Source organism: Amblyomma mixtum, chromosome 6 (genome assembly GCF_055824585.1).
Source record: "Amblyomma mixtum isolate Tamu chromosome 6, ASM5582458v1, whole genome shotgun sequence".
Lineage (NCBI taxonomy): Eukaryota > Metazoa > Arthropoda > Arachnida > Ixodida > Ixodidae > Amblyomma > Amblyomma mixtum.
In genome coordinates, this window is record NC_143017.1 from 15,693,775 (window position 1) to 15,712,913 (window position 19,139).

The 19,139-nt window shown below is 46.4% G+C and overlaps 1 protein-coding gene across 1 annotated transcript in view; it reads right to left on the reverse strand.

Moving 5' to 3' along the window:
* The window catches only part of LOC149338280 (uncharacterized), a 273,452-nt gene that overhangs the window by 105,976 nt on the left and 148,337 nt on the right, over positions 1 to 19,139 (reverse strand). The window contains exons 19-22 of the mRNA XM_089550727.1: positions 17,272 to 17,325; positions 11,996 to 12,103; positions 9,247 to 9,291; positions 8,016 to 8,069 (exon numbers count right to left, since the gene is read on the reverse strand). Of these exons, the coding sequence (XP_089406853.1) occupies positions 8,016 to 8,069; positions 9,247 to 9,291; positions 11,996 to 12,103; positions 17,272 to 17,325 (261 nt within the window). The remainder of the gene's footprint in view (positions 1 to 8,015; positions 8,070 to 9,246; positions 9,292 to 11,995; positions 12,104 to 17,271; positions 17,326 to 19,139) is intronic.

Below are 19,139 nucleotides of genomic sequence, written 5' to 3' on the forward strand. Positions count from 1 at the left end.
GCTGCCAGAACCGAGGCCCTCGCTAAGCAATTAAGCAAACAAGGGAAGGGGAAAGAGGGGCTCGTTATAAATAAGGAAGAAGCCAACAGCCACAGAAACCAAGGGGCACAGGGGATTTTTTTTAATTTATTTATTTATATTGTGGTGTTGATCAATTTAGAATATTACTGAATATGTTATCGCTGAAAGCTAATTGATTAGAAAAGCAGAAGAAAAAACAACCACATGCCGCCGGTGGGATCCGGTTGTTTTTTCTTCTGCTTTTCTAATCAATTAGCTTTAAGCGATAACATATTCAGTAATATTCTAAATTGATCAACACCACAATATAAATAAATAAATTAAAAAAAATCCCCTGTGCCCCTTGGTTTCTGTGGCTGTTGGCTTCTTCCATATTTATAACGAGCCCCTCTTTCCCCTTCCCTTGTTTGCTTAATTGCTTAACGAGGGCCTCGGTTCTGGCAGCCTTGACGCCATAGGAAGCATAAGAGGGTTCTCACGCAGCTTCCACCCTCTCCGTTCGATGACGTTCTACGTCACACCGGCGGTAACTCAGGACGTTCTACGTCCGCCGCTTGTGAACGTGGGTGGCGCTGATAACACTCTCAAGGTTAGGTTACTTGTAAACATAAATACCCCCGAAAGCAGAAGATTTGACAGCCGTCGCCGTAGCTCAGAGGTAGAGCACCGGACGCGTAATTCGGAGGTCGTGGGTTCGGATCCCACCGGCGGCATGTGGTTGTTTTTTCTTCTGCTTTTCTAATCAATTAGCTTTAAGCGATAACATATTCAGTAATATTCTAAATTGATCAACACCACAATATAAATAAATAAATTAAAAAAAATCCCCTGTGCCCCTTGGTTTCTGTGGCTGTTGGCTTCTTCCATATTTATAACGCGCCCCTCTTTTCCCTTCCCTTGTTTGCTTGATATTAGGCCATGTCATATACAAGGATGGCGTTCTTCTTGACCCTTCAAAACTTCAGCCGCCGCTGACTTTCCGAAACCGACCACCTTAAAAGAACTTCGAGTTTTATTGTGTTCTTACTTCGGCTGCTTCATCCGGAATTTCGCCTGTATCATCGCCCCTTTAATGCAGCTTCTTGCCGGCAGCCCGAATCTCTTGTCTTAGTCACCCGCCTGCCATGCCGCATTCAACACTTTATGTCACCTGCTGGTCTCCCCCCCACTCCCCCAATACTCCGCCATTTTTATCCCGAATGCCCGACCAAAATTCACACTGACGCGAGCGGTGTGGGCTTGGACGGAGTTCTTGCCCAACGGAAGTCTGGGTATCCGGAATATATTGTCGCTTTCGCGAGCCGTGTCCTGAACTATGCGGAATCCAACTAGTCTGTCACAGAAAAAGGATGTTTCACCGCCATCATTTGGGTGATTGCCATGTTCCGCCCATACGTCTACGGCCGGCCGTTCTATGTAGTCACCGATCATCATGCCCATTGCTAGCTGTCCTCCCTCAAATAGCCCTCTGGCCGACTAGCCCGCTGGGCTTTACGTCTCCAGGAATTTTATATTCACGTCATTTATCGGTGTGGACGCATGCACTCAGACGCCGCCGCACTTTCCCGTTCACTGTTCCCATGCGATTCCACCTCTGCACTCGTGTGTGCCTATGATTTCCCCTCCTTCGATGTCCCTGATATACTCTCCGAACAGCTTCAGGGTCCTTTTATCAACTCGCTCCTCACCTTCCTGTCTAATCCCTCGCCACCTTCTTCGTCCCGGACCCTTCGTCACAACGCCCACCATTTCGCCGTTCGCGATGGCCTCTTATACTGGCGTCATTGCCTCTCCGAAGGGCGAAAGTCGCTGTTGGTGATTCCGCGCCACATCCGTGCTGCCATCTGCGCCTCTTTCCAAGCAGATCCGCAATGCGGCCCTGCCGGTGTATTGAAAATGTATGCTCGCCTGCGTCTGCGATACTACTGGGGCGGTATGTACTGCTTCATACATCCGTACATTCAGTCATCCATTCGGTCAGTGCATTCGGCCTGCCAACGTCGCAGGACCCCCCCCCCCCCCCCCCGCCACGACCCCGCTCCGTTACAGCCGTTACCCTGCCCTGCCTGCTCCTTTTACCACGTGGGCATTGATCTTCTTGGTCCGCTTCCAACCAGTTCGGCTAACAACCGCCGGGTCATCGCAGCCGTTGACCACCTAACCCGCTACGAAGAAACGTCGCCTCTACAATCTGCCACCGCACAGGATGTTGCTTCTTTCATCCTACACCGTCTTGTTCTTCGTAACGGCACCCCGAAAGAACAGTTAAGTGACCGCGGCCGTGTTTTTCTCTCGGAAGCCTTCGCTGCGCTGCTAAAGGAATGCCAAATCGTTCATCGCTGAACCAGCGCCTATCACCCTCAAACCAACGGCATGACTGACGGTTCAACCGCACACTCAGTGAGATGCTCGCCATGTTCGTTGATACCGCCCACTCCAGCAGGGACAAAGTACTTCCTTTCGTAACCTACGCGTCCCAGTCAAAAAAACCATTGGAACCAATTGGATTTCCAATGGATTCCAATTGGTTTCAATTGGACGAGTTCAGTTTCCAATTGGTTCCAATTGGAATGGTGTTCCAATTGGACGGTCCAAATGGACTATCCAATTGGACCATATGGATTTCCAATTGGTGAGCCCAATTGGTCTTACCCATTGCATCCAATTGGTCCACCGAGCTGCACCCAATTTATCCAATGAATGTTTGCATGTTTGGCGAAAAAGGTAGAACTAATATGGTACTTACAATAAGAGCTATCAGCAGCTTAGCCTAATAAATTGTACTCATCACCTACACCACCACTGGAGCTGAAATTAAATTAAATATCTGCGCTCAGTGGGCAAGCGCCACCGGCCCCAGCATGAGAGCCTAATAAATTGGGTATATAAGTCGGAGCAGAAGTGTGTTTTCTGGATGTACATATTGAGCTAATGTATGCTACTAGTGCCTGAATGTGCAGTGTTGCTTGTGTGTGATGCATGTGTGTTTGTTGGCTTCGATTTCCATAAAAGCATGTTAATTTCAATTCCGTAGAAAAATGTTGATTGGCACTAGGCAGAGTATCTCCCCGCAATCCTCATAAATGAGTTTTCCTTTTGCACATTACAATGTGTTAAGTTGTAGAAATAATCATCCAAGATCCTAGAGCATATTCAAACATTTAGCGACCTTACTCAATGAGCGTAACATATTTTGTGAATATTTTCTGGGTCAAATAACTGCCTGGCCTAATGGGTCCAATTTGCTAGTCCAGTTGGATCCAATTGGTCGGGGGCTAAAAACACAACTGGAACCAATTGGTACCAATTGGGAAATCCAATTGGAAGCAATTGGAATGTCCATTTAGTTCCAACTGGAATGTCCAATTGGTTCCAATGGTTTTATTTTGACTGGGGTATAATACGGCTACGCAGACAACGACGGGATTCTACCCTTTCTTCGTCTTATATGGTCGAGAACCTACATCACACTATGGACACCATCCTTCCCTATCGCCCTGAGCCTTCCGAGACCACATCCCTTTCCGAAGCTCACTTGTATGCCGAAGAATGTCGGCAACTTGCACGCTCTTTCACCACCCAGCTCCAGCGGCACAAAAAGCACTGTCAGGACTCCTCGGACCCTCCCGTGTCATATCAATCCGGCGCAATCGTTTGGCTCTGGTTGCCTTCCTCTACTCCCGGCCTCACCTCGAATCTGCTTTCCCTCTACCACGCCCGTTACCGCGTTCTACAACAAACTTCTCCAGTGAATTACATAGGTGGGCCCCTTGACCACTCTCCGGATCATCGTCGCAGGGGGCGTGAAACTGTACACGTCGAATGTCTTCAGCTCTACTATGATCCGACCATTCTTTGCTCCCTGTAAATCGCCAGGATGGCTACTTTTTCGGCTTGGGAAGCAAATGTAAAGGGGACGACCGGCAGCCGCTCAAACGATGGGACGAAGAGGTCGACGAAGTGCAGTTCTGGTTCCTGAGTGACCCCTGGGTGCGTGCTAGTCGTGACGCTCTGCGATCAAATCTTGCCACGGTATGTAGTAGTAAGAGCGTAGACCAACGTTTGAAACGCTTGAAACAATTTATTGACGTTGCAACCGTGGAACGGCCTTCGTCAGAATATCTGGATCGAGTGGGATGGCACAATATATGTAGGGAAGAACAACGCACAAGATAACAGAGCCCAAAAATTCGATAAAAAGCATCAGGCGCATGTCTACAGAACGATAAAGGAATCACAGTGTCAATCACAAGACGATAAATGAACCACAATACACCACAGTTACTTTGCGAAACTTAGTCTATCTGCTGTGTTAAGTACATATAATAAACATGGCAATGTACTTTGCTTATAATCAGTCCTAAGATGACAAGTGACCCTCTTGAACAGCGAGAATGATGAAGGAAGAAGTTACACATGATCAATGAAACATATGGAGGCAATGAACAGCATAATCAGTATAAAGAATATCTATTACTAAATCTAGAAAAGAAACTGATGACGAAGCAGAATACACTGACCTAAAAGCGAAATATTTGGGCACTAAGAGGGTATGGAACTCAATTTTCCTGTGCTTCCATTTAAACCGGAATACACTGTATTGAACTTATAGATAAGGTAAGACTCCCTAATTTCCCGGTCATGATTAGTTTTAAAGCCTGATTCCAGAATGGTAGCAGAAATCTGAACAAATGAGTGGCCGGTGAGTTGGACATGCCTTGATAGCGGTAAGTTCGGTAGGGCTTGAACGTGATATCGTTGAATGATATCGAAGGGTGCACGCTCTTGAAATCGGCGATAAATGATAGGAGTTCGGCTTCGCCATGGGGCCAAATGAAAAAAATATCATCGATGTAACGCCTATAGCAAAATGGTACTAAAGACCGGATTTCCAAAAATTTGTTTTCAAGCATACCCGTAAATATGTTTGCATAATTTGGACGAAGCCGAACTCCTATCATTTATCGCCGATTTCAACAGCGCGCACCCTTCGATATTATTTTCCCATACGTATTCTAGATCTACAATAAATTTTCTTGACGTCACAGTCTCACTTCGCGAAGACCGCTTAACTACAACAGTGTACCGTAAACCTACTGACCGCCAACAGTACCTGCACTTTGACAGTAGCCATGTCAAACATGTTAAAACCAGCATCCCCTACAGTCAAGTGGTCCGCTTCAGACGCATCTGCTCGGAACAATCTGATTTTTAACGCAACTGCGCTACACTTCGTAACTCGCTGACTAAGCAGAATTACCCACCACAACTGATAGATGACGCCGTTAAGCGGGCTGATACACTACACCAATCGAGTCTACCTGCCAAAGATTAACCAACAGTTCAGCACTTTCATACCAACCTTGTCTTGACCCATTCTGCATCTGCCCCAAAAATTTCAACAATCCTAAATAAGCACTATAACATACTTATGCAAAGTGATCGCCTGAAGAATATATTTTTAGAGCCACCCAAAGTAGTTTACAGAAGGTCAAAAAACCTACGCGATATACTAACATCGTCAAAGACCAATTCCCCCGAACCCGTAGGCTGCCATCCATGTAACAAGAGTCGCTGTAAAGTATGTCTGCACATGACCACATCTTGTAGCGTCAATAGCACCGGTTCACTCTTTCGTTTAAGCATTCGCGGTGATTTCAACTGCGATACTGCAAATGTCATTTACCTGCTGCAGTGTACCGTATGTAATTTACAATATATAGGTCAGACTGAAACCCCGTTTAGATTACGCTTCAACAACCACAAAGCCCACGTTCAAGCCCTACCGAACTTACCGCTATCAAGGCATGTCCAACTCACCGGCCACTCATTTGATCAGATTTCTGCTACCATTCTGGAATCAGGCTTTAAAACTAATCATGACCGGGAAATTAGGGAGTCTTACCTTAGCCATAAGTTCAATACAGTGTCTTCCGGTTTAAATGAAAGCACAGGAAAATTGAGTTCCATACCCTTTTAGTGCCCAAATATTTCGCTTTTAGGTCAGTGTATTCTGGTTCGTCATCAGTTTCTTTTCTATATTTAGTAATAGATATTCTTTATACTGATTATGCTGTTCATTGCCTCCATATGTTTCATTGATCATGTGTAACTTCTTCCTTCATCATTCTCGCTGTTCAAGATGGTCACTTGTGATCTTAGGACTGATTATAAGCAAAGTACATTGCCATGTTTATTATATGTAGCTAACACGGCAGACAGACTAAATTTCGCAAAGTAACTGTGGTGTATTGTGGTTCATTTATCGTCTCGTGATTGACACTGTGATTCCTTTATCGTTCTGTAGGCATGCGCCTGATGCTTTTTATCGAATTTTTTGGCTCTGTTATCTTGTGCGTTGTTCTTCCCTACATATATTGTGCCATCCCTCTCGATCCAGACATTCTGACGAAGGCCGTTCCACGGTCGAAACGTCAATAAATTGTTTCAAGCATTTCAAACGTTGGTCTACGTTCTTACTTCTACATACCGTGCCAAGATTTTTCCCTTTTTTTGCGGTATATATATATACCGCAGTAGTGCAGCTGTTAAGCGATGCGACACTGCATCGGGCCTCCAGCAGTGGGCCTATGCGACCCAGGTTGCTCTTCCCTAGCGACCAACTGCCACCACCTGCCACGGTGGCCAATTTGCTCACTATCCGGTGGGCAGGTCGTGATGACGCCCCAAGATCACGTGACCTAGGTGGCCGACCTTCTTCCTAGGTTGCCCTCTGGGCAACATCTGCCAGAGTTATTCTCATGATTTCTCGCTCGGCGCCGACACAGGATTTTCTGCACAACGGCACTTCAACGCCATCGCGTTAATGGCGGCGCGCGCATTGCTGACGTCGTGCTCCCCCGGATTCTGGAACACTGCCTATGTTGTCCGCATCAAAGCGTCTTCGCCGGATCTAAGACGGTAAAGAAAGAGCACGACGACAAAGCACCCTGACGACGGAACAGCATAGTGCGCCCAAAGCATCACAACAGAACAGCTTAGCGTCGAACGTGCAACAAAGAAATTAAACTACGGCCTAGAAGAACGTGCACCCGCATGCTTAAAAAGACCCTGGGGGCACACTGCAATTCCTCATTTCTTAGCTACCTCGATCCGATAGCAGAGAAAGCACTTTGACTGAATACGAAGCTTTTATCTGCTAGAAAAGTAAAAATGAAATTAAACAAACGCGTCACCGCCATGCGCCATTTTCACAAAGTGCGGAAGGGTCAATGACTTTTAATTGCGGTTGCGCAACTCTGAGCCTTGACGACCCCGCCAGTTACTCCTAGACGTCCTTAGTTTGAATGAATTGACCGAAAATGATGTGGTTTTTTTACATGAAATTTTGCCCGCAATAAATGCGTCTTTTGCTGCCGTACAAAAAGAACAGTGACGAAACATTTGATGTTGAGTAAGAAAAAAATTTCATAGCTTCCTCCCCAGCATCTTTCACACTTAGCGAAAAAGTTTGGGAAGGCAGCTTTTGTGGGACTCGCTCAATGCGACTGCAACTCAGCACAACCACTGTTGTCATTCGAGGTGCAGCACATGCGTTGGTTCAAGAGTTAAGGAATTGAGACAGGAAATGCTGACCACATTAACGCATATTTTTTTCATCTTTTTCACTAGTTCTGGTCGTATGCTGCCTAGGACCTAAATTACGAAATGAAGCAAAGGCGGCCTATAAATATTTAATTGCAGCATGTAAATTGGTAGCAATAATCACATTTGCGAATAAGTGAACTGCATACTCTAGATAACGAAAAGGAAGCCAGAAATTTTGAAGCTGTTCGATTTCCTCGTTCTTAACACTAAAGCATTTCGATGCCTGCCAAAGTATAGGGTGCGTACGCAGCGAAATACAGAGCTCAATTTTAATAAATTTCGCTCCTTCCCCAGTCGGTGAGGAAATAGCCAAACGAAAAATGAGCCTAAGCTATAAAACAGAACAACTTAACATAAAAATGACGGAAATGAGGCGCAGAACTTACCCTCTCACCAGGGATACCGTCCTTGCCTGGAATGCCGGGAAGGCCTGGGGTGCCCTATGAGAGGAGGGAGATAAAGTGGTTTGAAGGAGACAACTCTTATCCGCTTTCTCCCACAGAAGGCAACGAAAAATTTGGTCCGGCTTTTGTTTTAAAGTGTTTTTAACTTCCTTGGTAATAGCGTGTATGTTGATGATGAAGAGGATGAAAAATTAATATATTTACAACCAATATGCACACCTGACAGTTTTATTCAATACTGTATCCTCCTGAGACCTTTAAAGTAAATTGTGTCACAAGTGTGGGTTTTTTTTTCAGACGTTTAGGATATGCAGTCTGGTTTTCTAAAATGACTGCAATTTTTTTAATGCTGTGAAATATGAGAAAACCTTGAAATTACTGAATCAAAAAGAAAAATTGCTTTTCGTCGCTCAAACATCTGCTCACGTGTGTTGGTTCCAACGTCACGAGTGTTAACAACTGCCTAAAATATATTTACTGCCTCCTGAAAATAACTTGCAGCTGCCTGCTTTTGTTCTTACTGCCACCATAAATTGTGCTCGCACACATTCCCATCTTTTCGCATCTAGTGCATCCAGTTCGGCAGCGAAACTGTACGGTTTTCAACGCACGCACAAAGTGGAAGCACAGGTTCCGATAGTAGCTGAGAAAAATTAAGAGAACCTTAGGCGCAGCCTAAGACCTCACGCGATATCATTCAGTTCACATCCTGGACTGGGGATAGCCTGTTTCCTGCCGGCATGCCTGTACACTGGTTATCTGTAAGCCGTATTAAAGAACGGGAATAGGAGTGCTGAAGGGTTGACAATTTATGTTCGTGCAGTTTTGAAGAATTCGTACTAGTGTCAGCTAGTATTAGTCCTGAAATATGTTCATGACCGCACAATAAATTGTTATCCGAGATCGCCTCATACCCATCACATAAGGCTTCCACAGTTTTTCCGACGCATTTCTGAGGCCTTCCTCGCAATTCTAAGTCACGGCGATAGCGTTTCCTCTGAGGAAGCTGTATACACTATCGCGTAATATATACCATCCGTGGCTGCGGCGACTGCAATTCCGTTATCGAATATAATGGTCAAATCCTTCATTTGCGTGTTTAAGGAGGACTTAATACGCAATCACCAAAACAAGTTGCAACCTTTGAAGTAGACAATTTGAAAGAGTTTTCGCGTATAAGGACACTAAATTTTTGTTAGAAAAAGAAACTTACTCGAAGCCCTTGGAGGCCTGGCGCTCCGGGCCTTCCAGCGTCACCCTGAAAACATTGAGGGGAAGAGAAAAATACGCATGTTAAAGATACACGACAATCCCACGAGGCTACATTGAAATGAAGTCACCTCATGTCGCTTCCCGTAAGGACTGCGTACACATAAACAAGTCAGCGCGGTTTCCGAATAGAATAATCCTCTCTTGCGGGAAGCGATTGACCCTTCCTTTACATGTTCACCTTCTCTTTAAATCGTCGACAGAGAGAATGTCTCCTAATTGAAATTATCCATGAAAAACACGGCTGTTCTTTTATTATAATGAGTGTTTGGAGCGGAATCTTTCGCTTCCTGCCTTCGTTTCAGCCGCGGTGCCTCAGTACACCGGCTGAGACGCGCTTCCATATAAGTGCTTCAGCCTGTTTCCATAGAGCGCCAGAAGCTTTCATTCGAATGTGCAAAAACTGACACAGAGAGAGGGTCCTATCTGGAGTAATATTTTTGATTTTCACCTTTGCTACCCTAGAAAACTTACGTAAACAACATTATTATCCTAAGTGTTAATGCTGCAAACATAAACATCGAAGCTCTTATGCAGTGACATATAGGACAGTGGAATTGCTAAGCGGGCGAGTTGGTAATGCCCTCTTGAGGGCAGCAGAGCTAAAAATGTGCACAAAAGTGAGATGAACACAGGACAAGCGCTAACTCAGAACTAAACTTTATGGATAGGAAACACCAAGGAAACTTTATTGATAGGAATGTAAAGGAAGTGAAGACAAACAATCATACAACCAAACACAACACACGTGTTGCTACGCGGCATCAAGAAGATGACTTTCCTATCATGTATACAAATAGAGGGCTTGCTGACACACATTCTTTATTTATTTATTTAGAGCCCCGGCTATAGACCGGGCTTCTACCGCTTAGGCAGGAAATGGAGCCCCGCTAGGGCGTAGGCAATACTGACGCAGTCCTGCGGTCCAGGGGCACGTTTGGTCTTGGCTTGAAGGACAGGCGGCGAACCGGGGGAACCTTCATCTGAGGCTCTCGGTTCTCCGCCCCTTACAGCGTCGCTCCCTCGTTGCCAGTGTTTTCTTGCAACCTCTTCGCTGGTAAGGTAGTAGCCGCGGGCATCGCAGCATCGACTTCTTGTTCGCCCCTCTCCTGCCCACTCGACGCTAGGCTTGCAGGAGTAGTGTCCTCGTTTTCTTTCACAGGTGTCTCAGCCACGGAAAGAGCTGTCGCCTGAGCTTTCAAACCGAATTCGCTGGGCTCTTTAGGAGCTGGGGTCTTCTCAGGAGGTGACTCCTTCCGCGATACATCTTCACTGCTTTCACGGCAAACTTCCTCGGCGTCCGCTTCGTCCATGAAGTGCTCGGCAACCACGTCACTCTTCGCTTGGCTTGCAAAGTGGGCATACGTGCGCACACTGGCACTCGTCGTGGCCGTAGCGATGACAGAGTCCGCAACGCTGCACACGGCACTCTCGACATATGTGCCCTGTGCCACGCCACCGGAGGCAGAGTGGCGATCTGCCAGGGACATGGACGAGTGCGGCGTCCTCGCCGCCCCGAAGTTGATGTGGCAGGTCCTTGATGGTAACGTCCACTTTGAGCCTCAGCGTGACCGAGCGCGTCGCAGAAGACTTGTGCACCTTCCACTTGTCCTTCGCTATTTCTGTAACTTTTCCATATGCCGCCAGCGCCGCTCGAATGTCATCGTCATGCACGCCGTGAAACAGCCATAAAAGTTTCAGCATGACGCCTTGGTTGCAGGGGTCAATGACCGTGCAGTGGTGCTCCGTCACGTTGAAAGCTGCGGCCTGCAGAATCTTCGTCTTCGCATCTTCACCGTTGAACGTTACCACCCACAAATGCTTCATCTGATATGCCCCGAGGGCAACCACTTCCGGTAGGAGCGAAGGACGCCGCGAGGGCATCACCAAAATGCTCGATGCGATATGGCCTGGCTTGTATTTCCCAGTGCAAAAAAAAAAAACGGCATGCAAAACGCTGGAACCTTTGGACAGATGCGATAGAACCAGTGCGTAATCCTTGGCAGCTTTTTTCCGACGGATCTTATGTTAGACAGGTCCGGCCCGCTGGGGGGCCGGAAGTATAATCTCTGAGCTGCGGCTACGGCTGTCCAGTCGTCTGCATTCGGGAGTATATATGTGTAGCGTAACCGAACATTGAGAGTGTTCACCAGCGTCAACCTCGTCCATAGCGGCCGACGTAGAGAGTCCTGTTTTACCGCGAGTGCCAAGTAGAGATGTGACCTCAAGTTTCGATCACACTACACATAAATGCCCCCAAAAGCAGAAATCCGGACCGATTTGTCACCGTAGCTAAGTTGGTAGAGCACAGAACGCGTAATTCGGAGATCGTGGTTGCGGATCCCACCGGCGGCACATCGTCGTTTTTTCTGAATTATCTTCAAAGTGCAGAAAATCCACCGCACACAAGCTCAATTTTGTGTCCCTTTTTTGTGTACGTCTGGTCCATCTTGCACATGGATGCATAAATAAATCCACACCGCCAACTAGCCCATCCCCGTTTTGGCCTCTTCTTTTATTTAGTTTATCCTGCGTTAATCATCCTCTTTTTGCAGGTGAAACCAGCCTTAAAGCGTTGAAATACGCAACAAAATAAGTTGCTATCGTAATTAGTTTTTCTTTTACAATTCCTGCTCAGAGTGAAAGGTGAAAGGAGGGAACTGAAACATTTCAGGCAGGTGGTGCGCACTTACCGAGGAGCCCTTGGGTCCTTGTGGCCCCTGGGAGCCCGTCTCACCCTGGGCGCCCTTTGGCCCATGAAGTCCGTCGGGTCCCGGGAGACCACGTAGCCCCGGAGGACCCTGAGAGAGCAAACGCATTTATACCACTTACTTGCATCACAATTGAGCGACGATCATCGTAGCTACAACGCCCCAGAAGGGTAGCAGCCGTCAGAAGATGTTGACAGAGTCTCGCCTTTGTTTTACAAACGCCGATCTGTCTCCATCGGACAAACGCAGTCGCGAGCCTCTGCAGCATTCATGCAATGCAGAACAGCTGATCTTCCGCGCTGTTTCGTGCTCTGCTATAATCTGAATGAACAGTGCACTCTTGTTAGGGGAGAGGCACTTACCTTCGTCGGATTAATATCTTAATGAGCGATGGTTTTTATATCTGAAACATGCAATTTTACTTGAACTTTCCTTCAGAAGAAAGCGTTAGTGTCTAGTAGCATTCACAACAGGTAGCGCCACTCATCCACAGGCCCAGTTGTACTTGGTGGAAAATTTCTGGCGAGCATCCGCCCCACTACTGACAACTGGACCAGTGCGCGAGACGGCGTTTTGTTTAAAATAAATTTGGTTCCATAGCCAAAAGCAAAGCGGATAGCGCAAACACTTCCTCTAAACGCCGCGTCAAGTGTAGTTGCCCTGTGCTCAAGTGGTGGCTTTGTCTCAGAACTCGAATATTTTTCAGAGCAAGATGGCGGGGGCTACGCGCAACACTCTTTCGTAGGGAACTTATACGAGAACGTTATCGTGTGTGAGTTACATTACTCACGTGAGGTGCCCTGACGCGAGAGCACTAACACTAGTCTTTCTGGAGGTCCTTGCAAATCGGGGACGTGTTGCTTTGATCACCGTGTGAAAGATTGCAAGTCTTTTCGGTTTTAGGACTGTCCTCTCGCAGCTAAACTCCACCACTCTCAGTTTCCAAGCTGACAGCATTGGAAGGAACGCCTCTGCGCTGTTGGCTACAAAGCCATCTGACTGGCATTGCCGAAATGTGCATAGATGGGGCCTAGCCCGTGCGTGTTTCCTACTCGTCTAGTAATTTGGTTCTGTTATTTGCTTCTTTTACTTTAGGAAACTCCTCGGTATATGGCTGAAATTCTACAAGCGCCGACCATTCATTATAAAAATGACGTTTTGGCCCCACTGCGGGGGCTTATTCACAATGAAAGATAGGGAATGAAGGTAGGTTATATATATTTATGATATGACGTAAGCAGCGGGAGCATATCGGCGGTAGATTGTCTTCGTTGCGATTAAGCGCGTCTGCTGTCTGTCATCTGAATATGAAAAGATTCAAGGTAAAGTTCTTTTTCATTTCTTCCTTATCTTCCCGCTACCCCAGTCGCTGCCATGGCCCTCAGAGACAGCATGAACAGCCAGTGCGTTGTTTCCCACGTGCTTGTTCTTGACGACATCATGGTGCTGCGGCAGTCTTTTCCGCAAATCGCCTGTTTCACCAATTTAGACATGCTCACAATCAGCGCAAGGAATCCTGTACACAATGCCCAGGAACTTTTCCTTCTTTATCTTGTCTTTCACTGTGTCTGAGCTTCCGCGTGGGTGCATGTGCGACGTCGACTTCGTAAGATCGTAATATGCGGGATAAGCTTTCGCTTACTCCGGGGAGATAGTAGTAGTATAAGGAGTACAAAACTTTGTAATGAAGGAGTAATTACTGATTATAAAACTTTATTCCACTAAATGCGACGGGGTTTAGGGGTTAGGGTCTTGAGCAGCAGGTGGTGTTCCTGGGTACAGGATCCCATTGGTTCTTGCTGCCTCCTCGGCCCGCCCCTCAACCAGCGCAAGCTGATCTTGCGGGTCGGAGCTGGACAGCAGCTCCTCCCACTGCTCGACGGACGGGTTTGTAACTTTGGGCTCTCTCGGGCTCGCCCGACAGCCCCATGTGGGGTGGTAGAGGGTGGCTATCTCTCCGCGCCGCACGCATTCCGGAGTGCATTGCGTAGGACAAATCTTACTGTATATAGGATACCGGAATCATTTCCTTCTGTCGGTGAGGCTGCTGTGGCGGCGGGTCGGCTATGCGATTCTCGACTTTCTGTGTAAAAGATATCGGATAGCGACCGGTATCCAGATTCGCCGGTTTCTCTTTCGGCGTAGAGCATGCCATTTCCGGATAGCGGTCAAGTAAGGCGGCAACGGACACTTTGTGACAGAACGGGTGTACGGAACTCATGTTGAGGTACGTACATGCTAGTGTGTGTGTCCTTCTGGAATACACTAAATGTCATTATGCGGATGACTGCTTCTGCATAATGCAGACATTGTCTCTGAAAGCATTCCTTTCGCACCTGAAACGCATAGAACCGGCCATACAGTTTACTACGGAAGAAGAAGTATGTGGTTGTCTACCTGTTCTGGACATTCTGGTGAAATCCGACGGCTCTGGAATGTCATTCAGTGTATTTCGGAAGGACACGCACGCTGGCATGTACCTCAATTCCAGTTCCGTAAACCCGGCCTGTCACAAAGAGTCCGTTGCCGCCTTACTTGTCCGCCGTGCAGAAAACCTATGCTCTACATCGGAAGAGAAAGCGACGAATCTGGATACCGTTCACCGTGACCTGATGTCTTCAAGCTATGCCAGTTCCTTTATACGGAAAGTCGAGAACCGCTTAGCTGACCCGCGCCGAAGAACCCTAGCGACAGATGAAGAAAAGGATTCCGATATCCTCTCCCCGGAGTAATCGAAATCTTATCCCGTATATTACGATATTATGAAGTCGACGTCGCACGTGTACTCACGCGGAAGCTCAGACATGCGATGGTTACAGTGAAATACAAGATAAAGAAGAGGTACCCGGGTATTGTGTACACGATTCCTTCAGCTGATTGTGAGCATGTCTACATTGGTGAAACAGGCGATTTGCGGAAAAGAATGCAGCAGCACCACAATGATGTCAAGAACAAGAGTGTGGCAAGCAACGCACTGGCTGATCATGCTGTCTCCGAGGGTCATCAAATCGACTGAGATGGCACCGAGATAATAGGGAAAGAAAAGAGCAAGACAACAAGGTTTTTCCTGCAATCTTTTCGTATTCAGACGACGGCACAGACATTTAATCGCAATGAGGCTTCTTCCGTCATATCATGAAATATATACAGCCTACCTTTATTCCTTTGCTTTCATTGTGAACAAGGCCTCTGTAGTGGGGCCGAAACGTCATTTTATAACGAATGGTCGGCGCTTGAAGAATTTCCGCCATGAACATAACCGGCCAGACGGGTTTTCGTCAAATCCTGGATTTCTCTTCAGTATACTACAGCGTTTCTACCAAAATTCTTCACTACACCTTGTCCGATATGGAACAGAGTTCCTTCAAATTAAACTGAATTGCAAGTGACGGTGTAAGTACCTTTTTTTACCTCTTCTTCTATTGAGATATTTTTATCCTGCTTGGCGCAGGTACAAATACCATTGACAGTCATCTTGCAAACAGCGTCAAGGCCTGTCGAACGGTCAGATAATAATTTCGACTTTATATCGAATCGCAACAAAACAAAGGCAGCTTACTACAGACTTAAAATTATATTTGATTGCACCTTTGTTCACTGGAACCTAAAGCAAGGGTTGGCGGCCAAGTTGGTCGGCTACCGACTGCTGAAAGCGCTACAAAGCATTAAACCTTATGTGCTTAGGGCTACATAATGCCCTTTCGTCTGCTAGGAATGAGGGGAAGAAGCATATGTGATATCGTCCGTAGCGAGCGCATATGCCGCGTATATCCTACAGTTTTATCAGGAAAACCGCGTGTGTCCTGCAGATCGTGAAAAGGACACGTCGAGCTGGACAGTGCAAGGAAGACAAGATATTATGTACGCCGATACCACAGCATCCAACCGCAGCCGCTTCTTTAATGGAACCTGAGTAAAGACGTGTTTCTCAAGGTATGGGCACATTGGTGCCAGTGCCTGAAATGAGTTACTGAAGTGTTTTTGTTCCCTGTCGCTAATGCATTGCCCACTGTGGCCTGCGTACCGCTTCCTTCAATGCCAGAGGAATACCTGCAGCACCTTGCGACACCGAAGACCGTCTGCAATTTTTCAATTTCATCACGAAGCATTAAACAAAAAAGTTCAGTTATATGCGGATATCAAAAACCTTCACTGTTTACTACTGTGCTCTTCCTAAAGCTTTCCGTGACAGCATGGAGTGTTACAATACGCTTAAGTATCACTTGACGATATGCTCGCCACCCTACATGTTTTTCGGAGTTTCCCAATTTTGTAGTCCCTAGAAGAGAAGGCTTACTCGGTGCCAAGGCGTGAGCATGCACCTTGTACTAGTAACCACGATTTAATGGCACCTTTTCGCACAGTTCTCGTAAAGTAAACGAGCTACTCGCAGTGATCCTAAAATGTAGCGCATGATGCACGGTGCAATGGTGCGAGTGATGAGTGTGGGTTATAGAGTACGATCAGTGGGAAGCAGCACGTTCATTTTTCCTGAGTGAAGCCGAATATTAGTCTGATCCCGCTAGCACCTTCCTTGGCAAATTACATATAAATAAAAGAGAACCAGCTAATGGCTCTGAAATTTTCAAGTCTTTTGCACTACTCGTTTCAAGCAATTATACTTTCTACCATTCTCTCATGATTCTCGTACACTTTAACAAACAGCGCATCTTGTATATGTGTGCAAATTTACGACCTTTTTTCTAGCGCCATATGTCTCCCGTCATTCAATAGATCTTCAAATGTCTATGCTTCACATTAGTCTCAAAAAGTAAGGCCTACTATCTGGTACGCACTCGTCGTCTCTTCAAAACTCTTCTGAAACAACTTTTTTTGTTCTTTTTATCGGGTTTAACGTCCCAAATCGAGTAAGGCTATGAGGGACGCCGCAGTGGAGGGTTCTGGATAATTGTGACTGGCTGAGGTTCTTTCACGTGCGCTGGCCACAAATATTACACTAGCTTCTAGCATTTCGCCATCAGCGAAAAGCGACCGCCGCGTCCAGAATCGCATCCGCGTCGTTCGGATAAGTAGCCAAGCACCGTAACTACTGAGCCACTGCGGCGGGTGGATAACTTTTGTTTTATATTCGCACTGTTATATGCATGTTATGTTCTTGCACTATGTTCACTTTGTATGGAACTTGCGTCTTCTATGAGCTTTGTTCTTTCGTCTGCATCCCTACGATCTCTTGAGGACAAACTGTTTTTTGAGCACAAACCGACATTCTTTGTAGCAATGGTTCGGGCTAGACTCACCCTTTCTCCCGGCGGGCCCTGAGCTCCCGGAGGTCCACTGCTGCCCATCTTGCCCTGCACAGAGGGCGCATGTCGAGATACTGTTATGGTGCAGAAAAGGCTATAAGTACTTCAGCCTGAAAGAAACAATCCGTCGGCATTCTGCCGAACGCTCAGAAATGGTGCCATCATCTCCCTCCACATTTATGGGATTTAATGAGAGACTATTTCGAGGCTGTTTTGAGCTTCCCAATGAAGAGGAAGAACGAGACGAGACGAAGGTTGAACAGATAATCGACCAAAATTTTGCTGCATTAACAATGTGGGACATAGGGTCCAGCAAGCTGAAAAGTTGCATCTTGTTCAACGGCTTCCTCCAGTGCGGCAGTTTTGAAAAGGCAGAGGATGACAATTTTAAGAGAAGCAGTGATTACTAAGTGACAAAAAAAGCAAGCGTCCGGCGTCCACACTAAGCGTGGAAAACTTTCCCACTGTCAAAAGATTAAATTTCTTCCAGGCAGTTCAGCGTTGTCAGTTTGGTTTATTGGGGTGTAAGAACGGAAGTTCAGCGGCTGAGGCTATGAGGGAAAGGTGTTGTTAGTTACATCAAAGCATCACTGCACTCTAGAACGCGTAAAACGCTCAAATTCTCGCATACGCACTCTGGCGTCAGGAAATTTTCACACCAGTCGGTGCAGAATTTTGACATCCTGTTTAGACACTTTCACACATATTAAGTTTCGACTGACCGCTTATTGAGCATCTGTGGACTACGTAACGATTCAATATAAACTAAATTTCAATCGTATTCCACGAAAAGTCATAAAGCTCTCTTTTGATATGAGTCCGCTCAGCTAAATTTTCAATTGAAACTCAGCGGCCAATTTGTTATGGAACCTTAATGCGAGAAGTCTTTAAAAACCACTTTATCCTCACAAGGATTTATTATGCAAATTCAAAGGGCTTCTAATTTAAACATAGCAGCCGTTTTACAAACGTCTGCTCCTGCGGCGTCATCGTTTGCGCTCTTCAAAATGTCCCAGCATCAAGAAACTCGACAGTCAACGCAATTTCCTACTTCCTTATTGGTCAAATTCGTAGGGGAATTCCTCAATTTGTGGAGCAGAATTATGACAAGATAGTAATTACTCATTGGCAATCACCCGAGAGTAGCTATACGGCTAGAAAAAAGGCTACACATCTTAAACCGAAACTTCGGAGTTAGAGAAAAAAATCGTCTTGGTCTGGGGTTCGAACCCGTGGCCAGGACGAATTTTCTTTTAACTTCGAAATTTTTGAGGAAGCTGCACAGCTGTCCTTAGTAGCCGTATGACTGTTCTTGGGTGTATGCCAATGAGCAGTTTCTCCCTAATTGCTTAATGCTTTCACAAAGGACTGAAAGGGTATGCATTCTCAACGTGGCTGGAAAATGACGATGAGTCTGGAATTAGTGAACTCGTGACGTACACCGGACAAAATGCTTGTCTAGATGCAGTTGCGAGATGAAGGTGTACATTTCTGCCCTGCTCTAGTGTTTCGCTGATAAACTGTCCTCTTTTGCAGAACAATGTCAATCACACGTTGATGCATTTTGCACACAAAATTTTATCACTTCCGGCAATCCTCTTTGTTATGTCTGGCCAAACATGGGCACCCACACGAGGACAAGCTCTCATTAGCGCGTCCTCACCTCAAATGAGATTCAGATGGTAAGGTGTGGATAAGGGAGATTGGCGCAGAAAAATGTATCAGGGTGAGGCTGAAGGAGGGCAAAGATAGTGACGTGAGGGTGAGGACGGGCAAGAAGCAAGGTTCGAAGGAGTGGGTGTGCGACAAAGTGCGGGCCTGCAATGGCCTTATGTTTCCCGCAGCCGCACGCGTGGACGACA